General features: G+C 40.6%; 1 protein-coding gene across 1 annotated transcript in view; it reads left to right on the top strand.

The window, feature by feature from the left end:
• Window positions 1–9,496: 9,496 nt before the first annotated feature.
• Window positions 9,497–27,444, top strand: part of Tmeff2 (transmembrane protein with EGF like and two follistatin like domains 2) — a 237,421-nt gene continuing 219,473 nt past the window's right edge. The window contains exons 1-4 of the mRNA XM_004868954.3: window positions 9,497–9,761; window positions 11,873–11,982; window positions 19,373–19,502; window positions 25,812–25,838. Of these exons, the coding sequence (XP_004869011.1) occupies window positions 9,593–9,761; window positions 11,873–11,982; window positions 19,373–19,502; window positions 25,812–25,838 (436 nt within the window). The 5' untranslated portion in view covers window positions 9,497–9,592. The remainder of the gene's footprint in view (window positions 9,762–11,872; window positions 11,983–19,372; window positions 19,503–25,811; window positions 25,839–27,444) is intronic.

Raw genomic sequence — 27,444 nt, 5'->3', positions numbered from 1 at the left:
GCTAAACATTAATGGAGCTGTTGTTGATATCTTTTCACCACAATATCCTCCTAGTTGTGTGTACTGAACAGAGCTCTTCCGTCTAAATGATAGACCACTCTAAATGATCCACAATTAAAAAATATGCCACTCTACTGCAATAAAGTATAAGGTATTTAATGCAAGGTATTATCATCCATTTCCAGTACAACTTTGCAAGTGAGAAAATGTATTCAACAAGGAAGCAATTGCTTATCTTATAAATACAGTTCAAGAAACTAATATTTACAGTCCACATGGTCTAGCTAAAGAAGCTCTTTTCCAGGGCTTGGTAGTCAACACAAAACATGCACTCATTTTTGCAGAACATTGAAACTTCAGTTAGAAAATATTAGGTAAATCTTTCAGTACATATTACTTTCCTGATCTCTAAAATAGAAGTAAAGTATCTGTCTTGTAAGAATGACACAAGATACACAGTTTTGTAAACAAAAAAAGAAGTGCTACGTAAGTATTATGAACACTGTTACTAAGGCATCATTGAAGAGTTGACCCTCTCAGAGGACAGAGTCATGAAACTGGCACTTCTTTCTCCACATCCACTGATGATGGGGTGGTGCTTTACTTGTGTGTTCACTGAATGCTACGTCACAAATGTGCATCTCAAATACAAACTTTTATGAAAAAATTTTAAAGCTTTCACATTAACAATGTCCATTAATAGGTAGAAAGCACTGTATAAAAATTTAACAAAAGTGGTAGATTATGAAGAATATCACTATCTTCTACTTCAAGCAAAATGACTTACTTCTGAATAAACTCTATAGTTTCCATCTTTTCTTTCTTAGTTTTCTGTGTTTCATTCATCTACATATTAAAAATAGGGAAAAAAATTACACTATACTTAACACTTCACACCTATTTGCATTTTTATTTTTAAAAATCTACCCTGCTCTTGAGTTAGGAGCAATAGCACCATGGAAAGTATTTGGGGCTGGGGAAATGGGAGGAAATGGTATCATCTAAACTGTCATTGCCTCAGCTTCAGCAATGAGGACCAAATAATGTAAAGCTTCTTTGCTTGAACACACATCAGTGAAGAGCAAATAATAACTGCAGAGAGAGTCTTGCAGATCACAAATCTTAATTAACTTTCACATTGCAATTGTTAAATTACATATACTCCATAAAATAAATGAAGATTAGGAAAACTAGGTTCACACAGTTTTGAGTGTCAGAGCCAGAACTTGAAACCAGATTTTCCAACTCAATTTCAGAGACCTGGTCATTACCTACAGAACCTTCAAGTCTGACTGCTAATCCTTAGACTACTGCATACCTCTAGGAAGAAAAACCAGTCTTGATCATACATTTTAAATATTCTATTACTAAAAAAGAAAAATTTAGCTTTGTGGGAAGAAAGAGCTAATTCACTCTGCTATACTGAGTGTCATTTAAACATTGTTTTTGTTTTTGTTTTTTGTTTTTTGTTTTGGTACTGGGGAAAGAACTTGGGACCTTGCACTTGCAAGGCAGGCGGCGGAAACACTGAGATAAATCTCTGGCCCTAAACACTGTTTTTTTGTATGCATCATAGCAACAACTAAAATGTTATGACCTGATTTAACCCTGTTGGAAAGACTTCAAGACCAACCCACAACACACTTAAATATATAAGATGTCAACTAATATTACATTCGAGTTTAGAAGTATTATTTATATTATAACAAGACAGAGCCTGTAGGAAATTATGTCCTAACTTCAACATTTGTGTGCCAATGTATCTCAAATAAATTTGGAAATATTTCCAATATTTTCAACAGTGAACTCATGTTGAAGGTATTCTTCATTCAGAGGAGTTAAAAGCCACAGTAGGAGGCTGTGTTTTATAAGCAACCTCAGTATGCACTCCCCTCACCCTAGAAAACATAGCCATGCTTTCATTGTGCTGTTTAGTCTTTTCATGGAAGAATGAGTCAACATCTTTGGTGCAAAGAGAATGTATTATATACCACTATTGCACTAATTTCAATTATCAAGTAAAATCAAATAAATGCTCATAAATAATTGACTGAATATACTATGAAACAGCAACATGGCATTCTATCTAGCCAAATGTAGTAGTGTGGTAGAGCTTCTTGTTTTAGTAAAACAAGTAAATATAGCAGAGAACAGAAGAATGCATTGTAAATCAAAAGGATACATACAAAATATACATTACACACACACACACACACATATATATGTATATATGTATATATACACCGAGGGGAGAGGGAGAGGGAGGGAGAGAGAGAGAAAGATTGAGACTTTGTGAATGTATCTTTGTATGCCAGGTCCCCAAACATCATCTGCTATCTTCCTTTCTCTTCTGTCACATCACCTGCAAACCCAGGAGCTGAGGTATTGCTCAGTGGCAGTAGAGCTCATGCTTAGCCAGTACAGGGCTCTGGGCTTAATTCCCAGCATCTCTGCCACAAATATTCGCATCAAGAGAATTTTTATTTATTTGTTTTACAGTGTGATGAATTGAGTAGCTAAACGCAACTATAAAATCTACATCTAAGATAAAGATGTTAGAATTGTAGAGAAAACTGATCTATATGGAAAAAGCAGAAGGCAAAAATGCTCAAGTACAAAAAAAGAAATGATGCTGTCCCAGAAAGATGAAATGAGAGACTGCCTTCACCTCTGAGGACTCTGATTTTAGGTTCCAGTCCTTCCCATACTCTGCCTCCTCCCCTCCTTACACCAGGAGAAGTTTCTTTGTTACCCAAGTAGAAAGAACTCTGGCCAAGGCAGAAAGCAGAGGCCCAAGTAACAAAGTGATCCCTGGACACCAGCTTCCAAGTGTCATGACAAAGATCTCCCTCAGGTTCCGTGGTCCCTGCCTGGTCATGTGGCCTTGCTTATCACTGTAGCAGAAGCTCTGGTGAGCCAGTGAGGGGCCAAGACCCCAGATATCTGCTATAAAGAGATGACCATTGAGTTCTAAACAAGTCTATCACATGCTCTTCTGAAATCCTCGGAAATTTCCTTAAACATGTTCAGCAGGCTCAACAATATAAGATATACTTTTTTCAAAAAGTAATGTTATCCTATGAAGTCCGTGTCTGACCCTCTGTTACAATTACTGAGAAGGAAATTACAGTAATTTAGAGTTGACATCAGATGAAATGGAAGACAATTTTTATAGGTTGTAAGGTGGCAGGGAACAGGGAAGGTTGGTATTTCAGTAATCTTCCCAAAATGTTCACACTGGCAGGGCACTGCGGATCAGCAGAGTTGTGACACTGACACTATTGATGTGGACAGCACACACCTAACCGTGGACAGACTCTCCTGCTATCTCTGCAGAGTGAGGGGTCAGAGGGGAGGGCAGGTCCTCACCCCCAAAATGCTGGTACAATTTTTAAAGACCCCTTCTGTTAACCTAGGATAGGGGAGGAATCCATGAAAATCTGTAGGTATCATTTATTGTAGTATTTTCTTGCTAAAAGGAATTCCATGATCAAACAATATTGGAAAAATCTGAGTTCAGTAAAGTTAAACAGGTGTTTAATTTTGTTTGATGTGCTTTGGTTTGCTCTTATTGCAGGGCTCTTCCGAGCTTGTAGTATATAAATATGCCAGGCAAAGCTATAAGTGAGTGGTCATTCCCAAATTCAGTTCAGGAAATAAGTCCCTCTCTTCATTGTTTTCTTTCTCCTCTTTCCTTCCTTTCTTCCGCCCCCCACTCCCTCCCACCCTCCCTCCTTCTAAGAGGCCATGGGAGCTGCCAAGTAGCTAGAATGTTCCTTCTCTGCTCCTACAAATAAGTTGGGGAAAAATATTTTTAATGTCATGGTTATTAGAAGATGGAATGGCTGAGGCTTATTGTGATAAACAAATGAGTAAAATTCTCCAATAACATAAATTGCAAAGAACTGTCTTTACCAATTCTTTCCACAAAGCTACTTCTGATTCAGCTCAGCCGAAGCCATGGAGTAGCCAAATATACCAGTTTTATCCTTAAATTCTAGGTGATGGTTCTGATGCCAAAATAATTTTGATTAATTTCATAATGAGTTTGAAGGAAAACATTAGACTAAGCCATAAGATAAGGCTATAGTAAAAATAATAGCTAAGAAAACTTTTAATTTATAAATACAACACATCAAATTGTATGCTTTGAATTTCAATAAACTTTTCCTCAACTACTGGCAAACTAGTGGCAAAGATTAACTGGTCCTTATTGCTCTGGTTACATATCTAAAGGAGAGGGTGCTTTTGTAAGACGTGTATTTAAAAAGCTTTAAGTGAAAAAAAAATCACTCTGTCCTTCTGAAATTTGGATATCTGTATAATGAGGAAACAGCCACTCAATCATTTTCCTCAAGGACAGGGGAAGTCAGCTGAGGATATATGTTACAATCACCAGAAAATATACTCATGGCTTTTAAAAATCTATTCACAGGTCTGTGCCACCTCCCAGAGGTCCAAGTTTATTGCAGAAACCCAGGATCTGCAGCACTAGGATCTGAAATCGCTACTGAGGCCCACTGCCCAAACAGGAAAGAAGTGATTTTTCACCACTAAATTTACAAATTAAACATAAGCTATCAGGAAAATTAAGAGCACAGGAATCAATAAAGCGCATAAAACTTTTCCTTTATAAAATTACTTTTAAATCACAGTTCATAGTTTATACATTGTTAACTAACAGTAAGAAAGTGTAGAAAATAGAAAATTTAAATACTGTTAGTTTTTTAAAAAAATTAATATCTTTGTAAATAGGGAGGAATGGAGGGGTTGAAGGGAGGGCTGGGCAAGGGTGAAAAATAAGAACCAAGAGAGACTATGTAAAGGTGCAAATTTCCAATGATGAATGTCATTATACTGTATACCTAAAATGTACCAATGATTAGAATGAATAATCGATAATGCAAAATAGGAAGAAAAGGTCCAAAGGGGTAGGGTTAGTGGGAGGGGCAGGGGAAAGGAAAGAAGGGAAAGGAAAAATGATGAGAAATGGAAAAAATGGAAATAAAGTCTTTGTAAATAGGGAAGGGTGGAGGGGGAGAAGGGAGGGCTAGGAAAGGGGAAAAAATAAGAACCAAGATGCATTATGTAAAGGTACAATTCCCAATGAGAAATGTAATTGTGTTGTATACCTACAATGTACCAATAAAATTTTTTTAAAAAATTAATTCATAATAAATAGTGAAATATTGTCAATAGCATTTGATCTAGAAACAAATTTCTAATCTATTTACTGAATGATAATACAATATATTCTTTTCATATTAGTACTATACATGAAATTTAAAGGAATAATAATTTGGAACAATTTACCTATCTAAAGTAGGCTAGAAATTAAGGAGTAAAATGTTAATATATGGGGTAATACTGTGCTTTAATTATCAATAATCGATTTATCGTGTACTTCAATGTCACTTACACACAATTTTTATTTGTGCACCCTTAATTACTTTTGCTATGCATATAAATATAGCTACACACTTTTAAGTATACATTTATTCATTCACCCATTTATGTGGGAGTTCCCTCCAAAGTCATTACCATGAATCATGTTATTTCTCCCTTAATCTTTGAACAACCCTCAGAGTTGCATTGTTATCCATGTTTTACAAGTGAGAACACTATAGTTACAAATTTACCAAGCCAAATATAGTAGATGGTAAATATGCATATAATAGATTGATGTATTATAATGGCTTATTAGCACGCTGAGTTTAAACCTTTATCCAGCCTTAAAAATCTGTCTTCCTAAAGCCCTGTAAAAACTGATCAAAGTTCCCTACACTCTTTCCTTTCACTTGTCATTTAGGTGTGGGTGATACTTTAGTTCTCAAAGTAGGACAAGTACTACAATATACATCTCAGGGCCCAACTTCAGACTTTCTGAATCAGAATTCTTGCTAGTTAGGTCCATTTTTTTTAAGTTTTGCAAGTAATCATATGATCAAGCAGCTACGGAAACTACTGGATCTCATTACCCATATTTGAAGTTTAGTGAGATTGGTTTTTATTGGTACTCCAAAGGAAGACCAGACAAGAGCCTTCTCCTATGCTCTCTTACAGCCTCCCTTCTCCAAGGGAAAGAGGCATCAAGATGACAGAAAATGATGACTTTAGGTCCTGTGGTCTGAAATCACACTGAATTTTGCTGAGACTGGAGTTGCTTGATATATTTTTTTCTTTTTTCCTTTTTTTTGTTACCTGGGTTTGAACTCTGGACCTTGCGCTTGCGAGGCAGGTGGCAGGACTGCTGAGCTAAATCCCTGGCCCCTGCTTGATAATTTGAAAGCCATATTTCTTCTGTATAAGATGGAGATCATGATATTCTTTGTCTCTTGGGGGGTACTACAGGGATTAAATAACATGTCTCTTCCTTCGTGGTACAATGACTGACACCCCAAGAGGCACCCCAAGAGGTACTTCATGCTATTACTGAAGCAATCAGAAACCATTGTAGGGCAAGAAGGAAATAGAATTCTGATTGCTAGTGCATCTTGTTTTTTTCCGTTTATCTTAACTTGTTGTTCAAGAATAACTTTTCATCCACTTAACAGTCATTAAGTTTGAAGTAGTCTTGCCCCTCTGAACGATGTCCTTTCCACATTTAAAAACATGGGTTTTTTTTTCAGTGCTGGGGATTAAAGCTAGGGGCACCTCGAGTGCAGTAAGTGGTCTGCCACTGAGTACATCCAGCCCCATCCCTAAAATCTTTTGAAAAGTTTTCTGCAAAATATATGGATACATATATACATACTGTGTATATTCTCATTTATACATGTGTATATATGCATTTATACATACTGCACATACGTGCATTCATAGACTTGTATATTTGCATATATACATTCTATAAATATATACACACTCTATATATGTATTTATTTGTGCTACTTGTACTTTAAAATATGGCAGCTTGAACTTCCCCTTCTGTACTAATTCTAGACTGTGTATGTAGCGAACAATGTGTTCCAGCTCATCGATATGGAAAACCAATGCTGAATATTATTTTAAAACAGGAACATTGAAAATCTGTTATGATTGGATCATGTTACTAATAATCATATAATAAAACAGAGTACTATTCATAGTTCTGGTTTATAATTTAATTCTAATAAGTAAACGGATTTGACCCTGGAGGGGAAAAGTTGAAGCACTAATCCAATCCTCACTGGAATAAAATTTAATGCCTGTGTGATTCCTGGGTCCCTCGGAATGAGACTACACAATGTATGTATTTTATTTACGTATTCAGTGATACAATTCTCTGCTCAGTGAGTGATGTTCTTCTGCCACTTGGTGGTGCTTGCCAGTTTCAGGATTCGTTTCTGGGTGGCACTGTAACACTAAGTACATAGCAAGTGGAACAAATTCACAGCGTTCCCATTGGAAAGGCTTTGCGTCAAACTGTTTAATAATTTACCGAACCTCTGTGGAAGCAACTATATTTGTTAACCAGTCACAAACCAGTAATTAACTCCGTTAGAGTCTTAAGTCACTTTGGGCAAAATGTCTTAGGAAGAGCACACGTTGTTAGAAAGCATGCCAAAAATTTACTTAGCAGAGAATTCAATAACAATTTTTCTCTGCTAAGAGGTTCTGCAAAATTCTACTTCTCTAGACAAGCCCTGAAATCCTAACAGGTCCTGTTTCATTATCATAATTACTGCACAGACACTTTTAAGGACTTTGCTTTTAGTTTCAAGCATGACTTACTTTCCTAAGCCTGCTTAGTGAGCACGCCAGCGCTGCGTTGGGAAATGGCACGTTCTCGCGCTGCTGAAACTGGATCTGCCTTAAGCTTGCATTTGAGTTGCCTCCACCGGAAGGCTTGTCTGACTCCCTGTTTCTGCAGCATCGCTTGGCGGCTCTATCTACTGGGCATTCCATTTCTTTTAAGAATTTAGCTGCTCTGTCTAGAAGCCGATTTTCTGATGCCCGCACCGTCTGGTCAGATTGATCGGTTTTAATGGAGTCTTCGTCAGCGAGGAGCGAGATGCCACTGACGAGGATGTTGGGATCTGCTGCTTAATTGCAGAAGCGTCAGAGAGGTTCAAAAACCTCTGGAGGTGGGCGGAGGCGGGCAGTCTTTGGACAGAGGCGGAGAAGTAAGATGAAGGCTGGGATTCACGTAGAAGACAGAGGAGGGAGCGGGAGATTTCCTGGAAGCTCGGAGGTGCCTGCTGCACCCTCACCTCTCTCAAAGGAGAAGTTAAAAAGCGAGGGGTGGGAGGAGGCTGCAGGTGAAAGTACTTAAAAAGACCGTCGGCAAAGGAGAGAGCCAGGTGTCAGAGTCGGAGGTGCCTCTCGGAAGCGACCAGGAAGGGACGCTAACTGCCCGTTAGGTGCTGCCCAGCAGTGCTCCTCACACTCGGGCTGCAGACTGGGGAAAGGGACCCCGGAGAGAAAGGGAGACCGAGGGTCTGGAAGAGAGGCGGAGGAGGACAGAGAGGCAGGAGGGGAGGCCCGGGGCGGGCACCCCAATCAGTGGGTCACACACGAAAAGAACCCTTCCTGTGGAGCATCCAAAACACAGTGACTGCGGTAGCGACCCGAGCCCCGAAGAAGGTCCTTCCCCAAAGCTGTGGGTCCTCGCGATGCGAACGCCGCTGGGCAGCGCGGATCGCCCGGCCCCGAGCCCGAGAGCGGAAGGGGCGAGCAGGGCCAGGGCGGGCGGACCCTCCGGGGGGCAGTCTGTCCCCGGCTCGGCCCTTCCCGGGGGCCGCGCAAACGGCCCGGGCCTGGGGGTAACGGGGACGGGACTAGAACCTGCGCCGAGGGGGCGGGCAGAGAGCGGCAGGAGAGGACGGAGCCGCGGGGGCAGGGCAGGCGGTACGCCGCGCCGCGGGGAAGCCGGAGCCGCCCCTCGCCTCCCGCTCTGGGCCCCTCGCCGCCCCTCTGCGCCCCCTCCGCCCCTCTGCGAGACGCCGCCGCCCGGACCACGCACGGGGGGGCCCGGGCCCCAGGGCTCGGCAGGGGGCGCCCTGGAGCGCCGAGTGCTGCCCTCCGCGCGTGCAGGGAGGGCCCGGAAGCCCGCGCCTCCCGCGCCCCCGCCCGGCCTGCGGCTGCTGCTGCGGCGGCCCAGCCGCTCCACCCGCGGCACCCGCGCTGCCGCCGCCTCGCACCTCGGCGCCCGCCCCGCCCTCCGGGACCTGCATCCCGCTCGGCCAATCAGCGCGCGCCTGCCGCGGCCCACGTGACCGCGGGCTGAGGACCTGCTGCTCCGGCGCCGAGGGATGCGCACGGCAGCGCGCGAGCGGCGGCCGCAGGCTGCGGGGCGCTGGGGCTCGGCCGCTCCCCGCCTGCCCGGGTTCCTCGCCGGCCCCTAGACGCCGTCGCGCCCCGCGCCTCGCCTGCCCGCCCGGGCGCCTCCTATGGCCCAGGCGCCCCGCGCCCCGGCCCTGCGCCGCCCGGGCTGAGCCGGGCGCCCGATGTTGCAGAAACTCCCGAGACCATGCGCGGGTTCGGCCGCCGCCTCTGCCGCCCGCGCCCGCGGGTCGCCCTGTAGCCCGGCGCTGCCCGGCGCCCGCGCCCCCGCCCCTGCGCCCCTGCCCGGACGCCGCCCGCCGCCGCCGCGGAGTTGCGCGAAGTAGGCATGGTGCCCGGGGAGTCCCCGCGGCCGTGTGGCTGGAGCCTCGGCGAGGGCGTCTGCTGGCTGCTGCTGCTGCCCGTTCTGCTGCTCCTCGCGGCCCGGCCGGCCAGGCTCGCCGCCTTCCCTACCTCCCTCAGCGACTGCCAGACACCCACCGGCTGGAACTGCTCCGGTGAGTCGGGGCCCGGCCCGCCGCCTCCGACCCGGTCCGTCGCTGTCCGACCCGGTCCCCCGCCTCCGTCCTGGTCCCGAGGCGCGGGCCCCGGGGTGCGGGGTGCGGGCCGGGCCGGGCCGAGGGCAGGGGCGGGCACCCGCGTCCGCTTCATTTGGAGCGGCGAGAAATTTGAGGAATATGGAACGGGATGGGTTTCCACCTTCGCGGAGGAAAGCACTGATCCTAGGGGAGACACCGAAAACCTTTTCCCATCATTAATGCAAAAGTCTGGCTAGGATGAGTGAGAAAGAACTTTATGCGAAAGAGCAAGCGAGAAAACAATAAATCAGACGGAGACTGCAGTGGAATCCTTGGCTCCTGGCAGAAAGTGCCACGAGGGTGCGAAGGTCTCGCATGCAAGACCCGGTCGCGCCGCGGAGTAGGAAGGAAGTAGATTCCAAGAGAACCTATTTCTCTGTCTCCCTCCCTGAGCCCCTCTCCCTCTCTCTCTGACTGCGAACGAGGTTGATCGTGCAGTCAGAGACCCCCCTCTTCTGGCTCCCCAGGCTCCTGGGCGACGGGCCGGGCGCCCGCAGGCTGGCGGCGGTGATCCACCACGGCCGGCCGCGATCCTCCGTTGCTGCAGAGGATCCGGTGGAGAGGCTGCGGCGCTCCTCTTGCCTGCTCAGTCACTTCAGAGTCCGAGGGCTGAGCTCCGCCAGGCTTCGCTCCGCTAAAGCCTCCTAATTAAACAGGGCCAGAGGATGGGAGCTGCTGCCTCCACCTCGCAGGCTTCGCATTTCAGTGTGACTCCCTGTAGGATACCTGGAGGATCTGGGGTGCGATTCTGTTGGCATTTCCAACTCCATTCACACGCCAGGATGTTGTCCTCCGGGCTCTGATCTGTTCTACTTTTGTGCAAGCCTGTATATAATTTTCCGTCTGCTATCAGTGTAATTCTGCTACAGTTAAATCTGGCTCTGAATGAAGTGGCCTTCAGGGATGTATTGGATCCCAAGACTATGCAACTTTTGAGAGGAGAGTATGACTAACTGTAACTGACAGGTGGAAGAATATGTGGTTCTGAGTTATTGCTAAGGTAAAATTCCAAGAGGAAAATTATTATGCATCAGTCTGATTTCTTTTTCCTTTTCAAAACAAGTTGAGATTCACGACCCTATTCGATTTGGGTCAATGAATTGAAATTGTTCTGGTCTTGATCATTTCTAAATTTGACGTTTTTATAAGACAACATGTTTCTTTAACTTATTCTTGGTTCGAGCATGCATATATGCTGTTTTTGAAAGGATAAGTTCTACTTTGCAGATACCTAATCACTTTTTAGGTGTTTTGTTACAGTGATATTAAAAACCTCCCAAATCAATTGCTTCAAATGCTAATGGCATTTTAGTCCAACCTGACTGATTTGTTCCAAACTATAGTATTGTTTTAGGAAATAAATAACTTACGTGTGAAATTGGCATTGTCAATCAAGAAATTCATTATTCGCTAGATATCTTAAAGGGATCTGCACAAACTAAGAAGAATGAATAGTTTCCCAGCAGATTGTCTTCACTGGCCCCCACCACACTGCTAATTTAGAGGTGATCAATCTTCATTTGTGCCAGACAGACCATCACAGAAAACACTGTGCCTGTTTATCTTTATTATTGGGGCTTTGTTTCCTCTTTGTCTGGAGAAATTCCAGAGAAGAGGTTGCTTCAGACCTTCAAAAACAAAAGAACGATTAGAGATGGAGAAATGGTAAAATGGCTCAGATCTTCATCAGCTTTTTTCCAGAATGTTGAGGTTTGGGGTCACAAATACAGTCCACTTAAGGAGGAAAAAATGAGCTAGGAAGCATGTCTCAAACTTTCATTCACTGCTGTCAGTGTTAACTCAAGCTGAAATAAAACAGCAGTATCAGAAGGAGAATTAACCAGAAAAGAAATGTGAGAATCACTGATCATATAACTAGACTTTGAGGTTATCAGCAGAGTGACCTTGTAGAACATGTGGTTGTTGGAATCCAAATTTCTAACAGCTCATTAAAAGCTACAAGATTGTGCTTTTGTATTAAAATCTGTAACATGTTTTTAAATAACTGGGGTGTTCTCTTTAAATTTAAGGTTATGATGACAGAGAAAATGACCTCTTTCTCTGTGACACGAACACCTGTAAATTCGATGGCGAATGTTTGAGAATTGGAGACACTGTGACTTGCGTCTGTCAGTTCAAGGTAAGATGTCTTCTCTTTGCATCTTCTCATTCCTTAAAGAGACTACAAAGCAAGTATCTGCCTTTGCAACCTATCACTTGGCAATTTATAGCAATGCAAGCTAAGAGGAAAGCTGGCACCAAGCAAATACTGGCAGGAGAGCCAGCTGATGTCAAGAAGACATATGCTTGTTGGAGAACTGGATATGCCAGAGTTATAAATGCCGCTAGAGGTAGAAAGCTTCAGGTTGTGCTGTGGGGATGCCGAAGGAAAATTGTTTCTCTCACCCTTCTTGCATGCATGTTGTATGTCACCTGACTGGAGGAAATAGTCAAGATACTCAAGGGGTACCGTGTGTGTTTGCACTTTTGTTCTGTTTGGCTGGAGCTCTCATCTTTTGATGTTATTGCTTTGTTTTAATGACATTGGGCTTCATTATCATGACAATCTGATTGAGTTTCTAAATGAACTGCTAGTAGTAAGGTGACATCAAAACTACTGTGCTAGTTGGGAAGTCATGGGCCTTGTTACTGTATGCTCACTTCTTCATGGATACCAATTCTGTTGGAGATAAAGCTCCCATGAATCCATTTGAGCACATACAGCCACAAGTCATCTCACGAACGTCAGAAAGATGTACTTTGTCTTGGGTTACAAAGGTTTTCAAAAATTAAGACAAAAAAGGAGGTTGCAAACTAGATTTCATCAAACTAGGTTAGTAATGTCTACAAAAGATAAGACTCTTAATGTTGTTATTATAGCCATCATTTGTCAATGCTTTCTATCATGTAAATTAAAAACCTCTCTCTTTCAAACTATTTGCATAATTACGTATACTTTTGAATTGCATAGATGTTTCAGTAATATACTATATTCATACTATACTATATTGAGGGTTCTTGAATTACTATTTACTATTTAAAATACACTTGGACATCCAACATAAGACTCAGCCAGGAAATATGCATAAAAACAAAACTATATATATGTTATCAGGGACAGTTTCCAAGACTGTAAGGAAAAACAAAGAAATAGAACAAATCAAAACACTAAACTCAAACTCAACCCTAAATATCTGGGTTCATTTGTGATATTTAGAATTAATAAATTTAAATATGTTAGATTGAATTCAACCTCTCAGTGTGACAGATAAGGAAATTCACCGTTAAAGGTGGTTTGAGTGATTTGAGCTAAAATCTTCAAAGACATTATCTTCTTCTTTCTAAGAAACAAAGCCAAACTACTGATACTTGTGAAGTGCTCCATCTCCTGGTGTTCAGGGCCTGCTATGACTGTACTGTGGTCCTTCAGACCATGTTACCATGCTAGAAACATAGTTCTGCATGCTGCAGATACGTACAATACCAGATTCCAAAGTCTCCACCAGACTGAACCGTGTAATTTTGCTCTTTCAATGAACTACATGAGAGAAATGGTGCATGAGAAATCCCCATTCATACTTTTTCCAAATGTTAACTAAAGGAAAGAAAAACAATGCGACAAATCACCAATTAAAGGCCCACAGGTCTTTGTGGGAATTTTTTCCCTTTAATTTTGTGATTTCCATAAATTTGGCTTTTTTGCAGCCAATGATAGATATAAGCAAACTCATAAACCTTATAAAGTGAACCAGCAAGAAAGCTCCGCACATGGCAAGTCATGGTTCTTAGATTTTACCAGGGCTGAAGGCTGGACTGAACTGATAGAACTCTTAAATTGTTGAAAGCAACTACATGGAAATGCATCATTTTCACATTAAAGGAATTGTGCTCAATTTTTAGCCACCACAGAAGATTTGAGTAAAATTTTTATCAACAAAGATATTAGTGTTTTTCATGTATTGGTCAACTACATTTATCATTAATTTAAATAGTTGTTGAATGGAATAGATGGGGGCCAGTTAATACAAGTTTAAATAGGAAATTGAAATGTAAATGTCCTATCCTGTAGCATTTTAAGCTTACTATTGGATTCCTACTGCTATGCATGCAACTATTGCAGTAGTTGTCAGTTTGGCTTGAGGAAGTAAACGTCATCTTCCTAATGGAAAATGTAGACTTTGCATGTATGCAGAATATATAATGGCTGATTAAATTGAAATTAGAGAAAATGTAGTACATACATAGGGTGGTTAAAGCTAAAAGTGTCTTGACTTAGTCTATTACCAATACTTCCACATGAATTTGAGGGTTTTGTTGGTTTGGTTTGTTCTGGGTGGGCCACTCTAGTATCTGATAAAAAGGCGAGAGCCTGGAAAGTTATTGTTTTACTTACAGTTCCCAACTTGCATTTCTCTTGTACCTTAAGATGCAACCATGAATTCTTCCATACAAAATAGAATTCAAACTTAGTCTTTCTGGCCGAGACACAGTTTTCGAAGAGAAATGGGCACATATGTATATAATCTATGTCTTCCAATTTGGATTACGGTTGAAGCACTAAAGTGAAAATAAATTTACTTTCACTTCTTTAGATAATTTTGAATAAACCATTCTCTATTCTTAAAACATATTATCACATTTATTTCTTGCAATTGGATAAGATCATTATTTTCTCTTCCTTGAAAAGATGGGGATGTTAAGGCCCGTAAATATAAGTGATTTACAACTAAGTGGTGATTCTAGAGTATGAACCTAGGTCTTTTCACATTAACCATTTTTTCCTCAAAATATTCTACATGTAAACAAGCATATCAGTAACACAACAAGAATGCCAGGTAGTTGTAGGTAACTGCCAAGATCCAAAGCAAAAACAAGTTGAGCATCCCTAATCTGAAAATCCAAATTCCAAAATGATCTAAAATTCAACATGCTGCTCAAAATGTTTTGAATTTTGAGCATTTTACAATTTGGGTTTTTAGGTTAGGGGTGCTCAAGAATAAAATCTATGCAAATATTTCAAAATCCGCAAAACTCCAAAATCTGAAACATTTCTTGTCCCAATATTTTTGGATAAGGGACCAAAAATACAGAATGTACTCTTGTACAACTCATTCTGAGGTGGTAATATGAATTTGAAAATATCCTGTGATCTCTTATACCCTGCCTTTCTGTCTTTATACCAAATGGTATGCTGGTCAATCTGGTTCTGCACTTTAGAAGTTTGGAAGAAGTAGGTAGATGATCAATAGATGCATGAAAGAAAAAAGGAAGATAGGAAGGGAAAAAAATGGAAGGAAGATGGTGGGAGAGAAACATATTGTTATTCTTAGTGCTGGTCATGCAATAATCAATGATCACTTCATAATTTAAAAATATGATGAAGCCTTATGCTTTTCAGGTATTATCTAATTCCACTACTAGATATTTTCATTTAATAAGCCATGCTTTAGATCTGCAGATGTTCCGGTTAGTAGGGCTGCATAACAAATAGCCCAGAATTTAGCAGTTTAAGTCAGCGAACATTTATTTTACTCATGAATCTGCAGTTGGACAAAGCTCATTGGAAACAGCTCCTCTTACTGCCTTTTCATTGGCCAGGCAGTGGGGGACTAACGCAGAGGTTGCTGCTCTGCTCGTCTCAGGTTCTAACTCATATCTACCAGCCTCAGGCCTTGGTTCTCCTCCACGTTGGTCTCTTTGTATGGGCCATTCTGGGCTTCTGCGTAGCACATGGCTGGGTTTCAAGGATGAACATCCGGAGGGAGTGATGGAGCCAGGTAGAAGTTGTATCTTTTAATGGTGCAGCCTGGGAAACCACAGAGAGCCACTTTTGCCATGGTTAGAAGCCTGCCACAACATCTTTGTATTTAAGACACTGTAGTCACAGAAGTCAAAGTTACTTGAGAAGTGGTCAAAGGACTGCAACATACGCAGTTTTTTAATCTTTTTTGTTTTTTGGAAGAGAAATATACCGTATCCCAAACTGTTCTTCCTAAGCCTTTGACAACTGGGAATATAACAGAATTCACTTAACATCTGTTGAGCACGGTCTACATGCCAGACTCTGTGGAAGGTGCAGGCAATAGATAAAACAGAAGACGTACATGACTTCCAAATGCTGAAACCTCAGCTAAAATAGGGCCTTATTAAACAAATAAGCAACAAATCATATGAAAAACTTCTAACATTATTCTTTTACAGTAGAAATGAATTCCATATATTCCAGTGTGTCAAGTTATTGAATCCATTAGTGTAGTACCTTGCTGATTTCTTAAGCACTATAGAAATTTTGGACCAGAATCATTTTATTGAAAAACACATATTTGGAAAATTAACTTAAGATTTTTTAAAACATCTTAAGAAATATAGAGTCCCTTTCTCTTCTGAGATAAAGTTTGCACAACACATACATTTATGGACTTAGCCATCTGGTCCCGAGTCTTGTTTTATCTTTTACCAGCCAAATACATGGCCTTTAGTAAGTCATTTAACATCTGAGCTTGTCCCTTCATCAGACACAGCAATGTCATGATTACTATGGAAAACTATTTCCAATAATTTGGCGAGTTTCAGTGCAATAGTTAGCCTGTTTTCATACTACTTTCCTTTGTTTTCTAATTCTAGAAGTGCCATATGCCAGTAATGTTACATGTTAACTTTGCTGATATACAAATCAGGAAGGTAGATAGTTTACATTTTTATAAATGCTTTTCTGTAGTATTTCATATTTTAATAACATATCCCAGTTAACTATTTCAAATGGAGAAATTAAGCTATGAAGTTATTAAATATTTAATCACTGAATAATGTGCAAAAGGTTCTGCACCAAACAGTGAGAGAAGTTGGAGAACCTAGGACTAGATTCCTACCCTTGAGCTGTAATGATTTTGCGTATTCTTTCTTTTTGGGTTATTCATATTAATGAGTGCAAGTCATGGTACTAAGGGCCAAAAGCATCGTGGTGATAATCTACAGTTAAGCTCTTCTCAGCTCCATACAAATCTCCCTTTTGGCTTGTGCCTGGGACTTGGCAGCTCTGTTTTTAGCACTGTTCACATTTGGCTTACTGCACTCTTCAGAAGCGACATATGAGCTCTCTATCAGTTTATTCGATATTTTAAGATGCCTATCAGCATTGTGTAATAGCACTCGACAGGGATAATAAATACTTCCCACTCCCCACTCCCAGTCCCCCCACTCTACATTTTTGTAATCTGCAGCAGTACATGATAAGGATGAAGAGAGCAATTTTAGGGACTGAGCAGAAGAAAAAAGGGACAAAATACTCCACTCCTGAAGAATTGTAACTGGAGTCAAATAAGGAGATTCAGAGATGACCCCAGCCACGGGCAAGGGTTAAGGGTGCTGGAACGGAAGCATGAGAAGTTAGCTAGTCCCGCCATCCACACTAATTTTGTCTCTCGTGTGTCTACTGCAGGAGTTAGCAAGTCTGTTGCCCATAAGGGTACCAGCTGTTGCTTCTTCCTGATCTCTCTTTTATGTACTCAGATATCATAGCAGTGTTCATGAGCCTCACAAACCCTACCCACAGGCTCCTGTCCCGGGTCCTGAACACAGCACATGCAGCAAGCCCCTAGCCACCCATCCACTGGCCTCGCTGGCCACCGTTCTCACAGGAACACTGGCCCCATTGATTCCTTTGCTCTTCGGTGCTGCTGTCGGAACAGTCTGCCATTCACTGCCACTTGGCTACTGCCTTCTGTCTCGATAGCAGCAGAGATGCTCCGGCCTGACTTCAAATGTAAATCAATATATATGTGAACATGTTTTAAAATGTGTAATTAAACACACAATAATATATAATTAAATATTATATAGTATACATATTTCCCCTTAATAAGGTGTTACCTGGTCAGAAATGAATTGCTTATTGAGTTCAAGATTAGTGAAAGCTTAGCAAACAGTTCCAGTCACATCAGTTTTTAAAATATATCACATAGTCTGAATCTAGAAACCATTCATCTATCTAAGGAAAGGAATTTTTATACAGAGGACTTCCAGAATGTCTAGATTATGAATTGTATGAAATAAGGATAAAGAAGATTTGTAAAATATGTGATAAATCATCCTGTTAGCAGTTATTGCCATCATAATTTGAGTACCATACTGTTTAAATTTATAGTGTGAGGGAAAGTAGATCAAAATTAGCAACATATAATATTTATCTTATTCACTGATAAAAAGTAAGAGTCATAAGACTTTCATTTCAGAGAACATTGACTTACTCCATTTGTAAATTTGTCAGAATGACTAAGCTATTATATAAAAGCAAAGAGCGAGAAGTAAATAGTTGATTTGGAGTATGGAAATATATACATTATCAAAAATTAGAACATAAAGATTTATCTTTTGTGCTTGACAATCAGATACTCAGTTTATTTTTATTTTTTCCATAAATCATTGACTAGAGGTGTACTTGTGATAGTTTTAGGCTTACTATCATATAAATTAAAACTAAAACTTCAGAGCCACCCCATTAAATCATTGTGTTTTTGTGTGTATCATGAACTCATAGCCCATCAAAAGTCCAAATATTTTACTTAAAATTGAAAAAAGAAAATTGTCTGCACATGTATCTGTATGAATGATCTTCCTTACTTAGTTTCTGGCATAGGTAAGCGTTTATAAATACTCATCTTAATCATTACATTTATCATAATTAAACAATGAAGTGCATCAGTAGTAGTAATCATGAGATAATCACGTCTCTGGTGTAATTAGCAGGTATAGGATACAGCCAAGTATCTCTAATGCCTCAGAGTGTGATTATACTATGATGACTATACCCAGTGGGATGCCTAATTTCCATTGCAAACATGTGTACTTTTATAATAATATTTTTTAAATGAACTCTTTCCAAAATGTGTATTAATAATCATACTTTGGAGTAGTCAGTGAAGTTTACATATAGTTCAATAAGTGTTTAATTTTTTCTCTGTATTCCATAATCTTGATTTTAGATAGTATGTACATCAGTATACACTGCTTTAAAGATACATAAAATGAATTAGTAAATCAATATATTATCTGAATATCTAAAAATTTGTGAAGTTGAAAAGTCAATAGGAAAAAACCACTGAAGAGTAATTTAATTTTTTGCATTTCAGTGAAACATTTCTGCTCTAAGCACAGATAATCAGCTTTTTTGAATACATTGAACACTGTAGTATGGTTTAACTTTTTTTCTACCAAGTCAGTTGGGCTATAAAGCAGAAAAAGAGTCTTACATAGTTTTGATTTTTTTGATGCTGTATCTTCTGCCTGATCCTTCTTCAGTCACTGTTGGAATCACCAATTATTTTTGTTCCTCTGTCTAAATCGGCTGACAGGTTAGGTGGCTGGATGCTGCCATCTTTCAGTGATGCGCTCACAGGGTTAAAGACTTAGGGGTCCCAGGGGAATCATGGAGAATGAGGACGGGGTTTGTTTTGTCAGGGATTACTTGTGTTCTGGGTGCTCCGGGACCTCAGACTGCATCACTAACCCACGCTCACGCCCATGTGTTCCAGTGCAACAGTGACTATGTGCCCGTGTGTGGCTCCAATGGTGAGAGCTACCAGAACGAGTGCTATCTGCGACAGGCTGCATGCAAACAGCAGAGCGAGATCCTCATGGTGGCAGAAGGGTCGTGCGCCACAGGTATGTGCGTGATCCCCCGTGGCCCGGGTAGACTGAACCCCAAACTCCAAACCCATGCCTGGTGTTTCCTGATAGGTTTTCTCCAGACAGTTCAGGCCATGCACTGACTAAGCAGGCCTCTTATTCTTTGGTGTAAGGCATGAATTATTCTTCTTCCTTTTCTTTTTATATCTGAAATCACTTCTGGGAGATAGAGGAAATGTCTCCTAAGAACACTGGTAGATTTAAATATGTATATTATTTAATAAAGTGCAGATAGTTGAGTAACATAATTGAATAGATTGAACATTGACAAGAATTCTTGATTGTCCACCCAGATACATGTATAAAGAAACTGATGGATGGATGGATGAAGTTTGTTTTACTTTGTATGTCTATTGGTTTTGAAAAGTAGTATTAGCTGTCTGAGGGCAGCTTACCAGATTTGAGTTTGGAAGTTGAGGTCGAGCACTAGTAACTCTGTAAAACGGTCTCCTTACCACTTAGCAGCTGTATTGAAGAGTGTCTTGGTGGAAAACATAATGTGTACTGAAGTTCATCCCTTCTGACATAGCTAACTTTGGATTCTACAAAGCATTTTAGGTATACTGTACCAGGAATGGCGCAGAGAAAGAAAAGGAGGAAATGTGACTTCATTGCTCATTACCTTTTCAGATTTCCCTTTTGTTAATTGGTTGTTAGACCCTAACAGCATTACAGGAAGGGGAAAAATAAAGGGAATACAGCCTCACTTGATAAAGCAAGGCTTTATATAAAATGAAGTGAGTCTTCTAGTTAGGATTGATGTATCAACATCGTTTGTGTTAAAGGGACTTCCATGTCTCATGATCGTCGTCCTTAATGGCAAATAAGCATCTTTCTAGAACATCATAGTTTCTAGCAGTTTGAGTGATATTTGCATATTCAGAAAAAACAATAATGATATAAACCATACACTCTTCAAAAATAGAAGCAAAGTAGTATTAGGAAAAGTATTTTATTCAGTAGTCTGTCTTAGATAAATAGGTATTTCTATTTCGGGGCATTAGGATAACAGCTGTGTGCTTGATGGCTGAGGCAGGGTGGAAAACTGAAGGAGAAAGATCTCCTCCTCTTCCCTAAAGGAGCGTCTTCAGTCTGTGGATTGCTAGTCATGAATAATATTCTAAGAAGCACTGATAACTTCGACAATTCCTAAAAAATGAGCAGAAAAGAATTGGTGTCATTTCTCAGGGACAGTGATGTAGGGGTTCGGCTTTTATTTAAGTAGTCTTTTCTTCTAAGTGATTTTTTTGCCTCAGGATGTGAACGCCCTTTCTAGAGAAGCAGTAGCCAGGCAGGCTGGACCGGGGCTTCAAGTGGTTCTCATTTGCGAGAGCAGACAGGTCAGCGCTGTGGGTCTGGGTGAGAAGTCACAAGTACAGTGACAGTGGAGCGAGAGGCGTGGGACAGGCTAGGACCATGAGCTCCCTTCGCAGGGATGAGGAACAGAAGAAAGACCAGAAGCAAACTAATTATGAAAAGTCAGTCAGCTGTGCCAAAGAAACAAAAAGTGAAAAATGATCCCATAGAACAAATGGAACAGGAAAAAATAGAACTTTGTTTCCCAGAAACCAGGAAGGTTGTAGGCAGATAGCAGAGCGCTTACAGAAAGGATTTGCTTATGCAGGCTCAGTGATCTCAAGGACTGGGTGCTGGATGCAATGGACTCTTCTAAAGTCGCAGTGATGCCAGGTGACATTTGGTAGCAAAAACCTCTCCCTCTCTGCCAGCCTCTGAGATCCTGTCAGCACACAGTCACAGTCTCCTGATTCATTCACATCTTTTCATTCTAGTCCCTGGTGTGCTGGTTGTACTATGAAAACAAACACTTAGCCAACTGGAGAATTTAATCACCATGGAGTAAGCTGTCCTTCGCTCATTCACACACTTAGGTACTCACAGGACAGGCTAGGGAGCCAGCTTTGGCGAATGCTCCCTCCCTCCACTGACTGGCCTACCTGAGGAGCCTTTGAGCTAATCGATGATGGAAAGACCAGTCATTTCGATTAACCAGGCCTGACTATGAATGAATCGTGGCTCCAGCTTTTATCTGAGAGGGCTTCTCATTCTTTTCCTCACAGACTTTTGATTTATTTTTTATTGCTATTTAACACCAACTGGAGGTGTCAGGTTATAAACCATAGGAATTCGAATCGACAGAAGATATAATTTTATGTTTATTATAGTTCATTGCACTTACAAATCTTTTTTCTTTCTGTCCAGAAAATGGTTCCCCTTCGGACAGTGTCCTCGGTTGCCTCACTGTCAGTTTGGCTTCTTTCCTCGTGTGAAATATGTTGACTTTGAACCCAAATTCAAGTCCAGCAGCATAATTTCTTTGCTCAGATGTGTCCGTATCTAGTAGGCTAATTATGTCTGCTTCACCAAGATAGCGCATCTTATAGTTGCGAAGACATTAGTGTTCTATACCATTTCATAGTGATGCCATGAGAGTTAAGTGACCCTTTGCCAAAAGTTCCTCCCTTTCCTTTCTAGCTGTTTCATTAATTTGAGTCAAAGCAAACTCTGTCATCCTAGCACCACATCCCGCCTGTTTTGTGGCTCTGTGGATTGAGCCCAGCACCCTCACGCTGGGTTCATCGCCAGCTCTCCTCCCCGGCTCACCAAGTTGCTGACTGGGCTCCACCTTGTCATCTTCCTCACTCAGTCTTCCTCCCAAGTGCTGTGGTAAGAGGCATGCCCTGCCACACCAGGCTAGAACCACGCCTCTTGAGTGTTTAGAGACAGGAGGAAAATACAAACCAAAATACTACTGTTACTTTTTTTCTAGTTTGCCTCAGCCATACACATTTATTAGAAAACCTATTGATGAAGAGATTTGTTTACTCAGTATTTGAATTATTGTGTTCCAGGCAGTGCTTAAACATTTAAACTAAGCCATGGTGCTGTAAACCTCAAAATAGCTGGCCTAATGAGAATGACATCCGATACTCGTTAAAAGTTGAGGAAGGCTGAATAACATTCTGCATGCCATCCATGGGGCAAGGTCTGGAGCTTGGAACCTGTAAACTTTTTCATATTTCCTCTTAGGTGTATGCAAGTACTGAAGGAGGAGCAGTCAGTTGTCCTTAAGTTTATGACTGTAGTAGCAAATCAGAAAGAAATTATATACATTAAACTAAATTAGAGGTAGGACAGATCAGCACTACAATAGCACAATCTGTGATTTAGTCCCTGTTGAATACAAATAATACTGAAGGTTTCCGTTAAATTCAAATAAAGATAATTACAATTTTATCTGTTAAAGGATACTAAAAAGAAACTTAGAAAACATTGATCATTCAAGCTCTGTTCTGTCAAAAAGAAAGGTCCTATAACTTAACGATTATCATTCTAGTTGAAAAGAATATCCTTCTATTCCTGAAATGAACACATCCCCCTTTCTTCATCTGTTATTGTTGAACTATCAAATTATATAGCTAAAATCCTTCTTTCGTTGTATGTTTACTGAAAGTGTTTTTATTATAAATGATTTTCTCAATTTATTGCCTTTAAAGAAAAAATGTGCTGGCCCCCAGACAGCTGCCCAGTCACATTGGTAGCCAGTCAGTGAATTAACCTTCTGGCATAATTCAGTCAGAGACCTGCGGGTCCCTACAAAGCTGGCAGGTCAACCGCTGCTCCGTACTGGCAGTGTCAACGCCATCACAAGGCTTGTCAGGGAGGCGTCCGTTTTTCTGACTGTGCCAGCCTTCTGTAGATTTTTCTTTTATTGTCGTATGTTTGTGGCACATAGCAATTACACTCATCTTGCAGAAATGACTCAGGCACATACCTGATCAGATCCCCTTACCGTCTGCGTTCTACCTTCCTGCCTCCTGGTTCTGTACCATCACTCTTTTACTTTGTTTGTTTTCATTTACATTTTGGGCTTCCCATATTTAGATTTTCACACACCATGCCACTTTCTGTGTAGCATCTCTGTATGGCACTGGAGGTGAACCTAGGAACTGCATCCCCAGATACATTTTTTCATCTTTAGCTTTTTTATTCTTAAGTTCTTTTATTGGTACATTTTAGGTATACACTATGTTTACATTTATCATTGGGTGCTTGTACCTGTACATGAAGTATCCTGATTCTTATTTTTTCCCCATTACTTGTGCACCCTTCGCCTCCTCCACCCTTCCCTATTTACATAGATTTCATTTCCATTTTTTTTCTTTTCTCATAATTTTTCCTTTCCCTTCTTTCCTTTCCCCTTCCCCTCCCTTCACCCCTGCCTCTTTGGACCTTTTTTCCTATTTCAGATTATCAATTATTCATTTTAATCTTTTCAACCCTTATTTACACTTCCAGTTTCTCACACTAGAGAAACTATTCAGTATTTACACGTGTGTCCTATTTATTTCACTTAAGAGTGTGGCCTCAGTATACATCCATTTAGCTATAAATGTCTCTAGTTTCTCGTTCTTTATGACTGAGTAGTACTCCATTTTATTAAAAAACCACATCTGCTTTATCCAGTTTCCAGTTGATGGGCACTTGGGCTGCTTCCAAGCTTTAGCTATCACAAACTGTGCCCCTGTAAACATAGGTACACATATATCACTGTGCTATGATTCTTTTAATTCTTTGGGGAAGATCCCCAGCAGAGGAATAGCTGGCTCAAATGGGACCTCTAGTCCTAGTTCTTGGAGGTATCTCCACACTGATTTCCACAGTGGCTGCACCAGTCTGCACTCCCACCAGCAGTGGAGCAGGGTTCCTTTCTCCCCACACACCTGCCAGCATTTGTTATTGGTTGATTTCTTGTTAGCAGCCATTCTTTCCCTGGTGAGGTGGAATCTCAGTGTTGTTTTCATCTGCATCTCTCGAATGACCAGTGATGGTGAATATTTTTTCATATGTTTATTTGCTGCTTTTACTTCTTTGTCTGAGAAATGTCTGTTCATTTCAGATGCCCATTTTTGAATTGGGTCTTTGAATTTGGGAGGTCTGAGTTTTTCAGTTCTTTATATATTCTAGATAGTAGTCCTTTGTCTGAGGAACAGCTGGTAAAATTTTTTACCACATTGCAGGTTGTCTGTCAGCTCTGCTGGTGGTGTCTCTTGCAGTGCAGAAGCTTTGTAATGAGATGAGACCCCAGCTGCTGACCCTTTGTGCTGGCTCAAGGGCTGCTGAGGTTGCTCAGTTGCCCCAGCTGAGCTTGAACTTGCGATCCTCCTGCTTTAGCCTCCCGTTGTGCTGGGATCACAGGCGTGCACCCCTTTTAAGTATCTCTTGATAAAGTGTCCTGGAGACAGAAAAATAAAACCACTACTTTCTCTTCATTGGGCTAAAACGTCACATACAAATCCGTAGAAGTGACCTTTGATCTAAGTTTGAATTTTCAGTGGGCATTAAGGGTACATGGACTGCAGATTTTAATGTCAGTCTCACTCCCAGTCTTTACATGAAGGCTGCATCACCCAAGGCATTGGCACTCAGGAAGGAGGAGGGGGAGGAAGATGATTCCACACTTGACCGACAGAAGCAGATGGAAGCTCATGGTCTTGACCGGACCAGAAAACTGGGTGTCCTTTGAAACTGAGTTCTCAGAAATAGGCGGCTTCCCAGCTGCAATTACTGGGGATCATCTGTGACTACTGTGTCCAGTCACAATGGCAAAGTAAAAGTAGAGGGAGGGGAACCCAGACTGCAGGGTTTTGCCGGTACCACCTTTTGCATTGTCAAGTTTTAGCATGAAGGCGAAAATCGGGCTTACTCTTCCACTCACTGCAGAAACAAAGAAAATAATTCATATGGAATGATTAAAAATTGTGCTATTTCTAAACATATTACTAATTATATAAAGATTTATTTTTAAATTATTTTCTTTCATCCTCTGCAGTTTGCAATCAGAAATAATTATGAGTTTCTTTGCCAGGTATATTAGACTGGTTAATTTCTAAAATATTGATTGTTATAAGCACTTCAAATTTATTTATTTATTTATTTATTTTTTGGTTAAAACTTCTAAGTTCTAGTTCTAAATTGAAGGATTTTGTGTAGTCAAATTTAGGAATTTTCCTAAAGCTGATAATATATTTTTTGGTAAAGTTTACCAATAGTAGTGAGAGAGAACTTATTTTATGCATTGTGTGAATGGAAATTAAGGTGAATTGATGTGACTGTACCTTATCAGATTAAGTGTTAGTAATTTTCGCAAGCAATATAGTATAGTTTTCAATTAGGAAAGTAAACCTGATCTTTGAAAAGTCGCCTTTTAATATGTTTGTCAACTAAATACAGATTCTGTCATTTCTGTCTTCTTTTCCCTCCCAGATGCAGGATCGGGATCTGGAGACGGAGGTAGGCATTGGTTTTTGCTGTCTTTGAAGGCTTCGCGGTGGGTACTACCGTGCATGCGCACTTGTGCGTTTCCCGTTGCGGATGGCTGAGACTGACGCACTCTGTGTTGGAGGAGTAGAGAGCATAGAGAGCCCTTGGCCGTGTTAAGTACATGCGCAGACTGTTGGCTCTGCTGATGAATCACCTCCGCATCCATTTCTGTCTCCCCTTCCTTCTTCGTGTACTTGTTTGGGTGTGAGTTACCTGTGAGACGGATGAGTAAAATATCAAAACCGAAGCTACCAAGTGTCTTTAGCAGGGCAGAAAGAATTCATGAGGAAATCATGTAAATATTTAGTTTTTAAAATGCATAATATTTCCCTCAGTTACCGGGTGTTAATATGAGCTATTGAGTAGACAAGGTCTTACCATCAAATCTATAATTTAAGCTAAGGAGCTTTAGTTCATAAGAGAAGCTAAAAAAGATAAAACTTAAGCCAATAAAAACATAAGATCGTTACTTCCTTGTTTGAATTAATATGTAATTACTTTCATTGAAATAACATGTTATACATGTTATAACATGTAGGTAGTAGGTACGAAAAGCAGAAACTCTGAAAGCTTTATCTGATGTACTTACACCCAAGTAAAGATTTTATTTATAGATTAAACTTTCATTATAAATTTCCCAATGCTTTTCCAAATAAAATCCAAACAAAATTTCACTTCTATAATACAAAGAAAAACAAAATTCTAGAGGTCATTTAAAGATTAATAAAAAGAACTCATAAAAATAAATGTTTTCTCAAGGATTTCTTAAACCATATAAAATAATTAAATTTAGGATTCTACTTTAACTTTAGTTTTTATATGAAGAACTTGATAAAAGAGATTGAAAGAAGGATTTAAGTTCAGGAAATGCAGATGTTTAGTGTACACTTGACCTAGTTTGAGAAACCTGAATATATCAAGTTGCAATGAGTAACGGAAGGCTAAACTAATGTGAGTCTGCTCTATGCAGACAGTATTCTGAGAGCCCCTGTTGGAACATGAGGTTTTCCATGGAGGAAAAACTAAATAGGAGTTGGTACTCAAGGATGGAAGGATTTCAACATCACATGAGGTTGAACCACCATTCAGTGTTTGGATAATCTTTTTCTACCTGCAAAAAATTAAGTTGTCCCCTAACCCGGTGGATTACAATGATATTCTCAAAGCTTTCTTAGAAGCTCTGAAATGAAGAGCTCAGAGAAATAATTTAAAAAGAAAAAGAAAGGGAAAAGGCAGTTCCTTGAGCAGATGATTTATAGTTGGAATATTAAGGAATTAAATTTTTCAGTGTTACTTCTGTAAGGAAGTAGTTTCCATATCCTTTCCAGCTGTTTAGCTTTCTGAGTAGGACCATCCAGTTTGCCAGACACTGTGCTGAGGTTGGACTTGTCCCACTGCTCCTCCAAGTCTTATTCACTTTCTAGCATCTTTAAAAACGAAGCAAACAATCGATAGAAGAAATATCTTCAGTTTTCCTTCTGTGTAATTGCTACCGTTTATTTTTTCTGTGTGAGTCTCCTATTGCATCACGGATAATTTTTCTTCATTTTTAATAGTTGGGTGTGGTTTCTGTTTA

Source organism: Heterocephalus glaber, unplaced genomic scaffold, assembly GCF_053883595.1.
Source record: "Heterocephalus glaber isolate CG9 unplaced genomic scaffold, H.glaber_assembly_v1.0 deba00001778, whole genome shotgun sequence".
Classification (NCBI taxonomy): domain Eukaryota; kingdom Metazoa; phylum Chordata; class Mammalia; order Rodentia; family Bathyergidae; genus Heterocephalus; species Heterocephalus glaber.
This window is presented reverse-complemented; position numbering and strand designations above follow the sequence as displayed.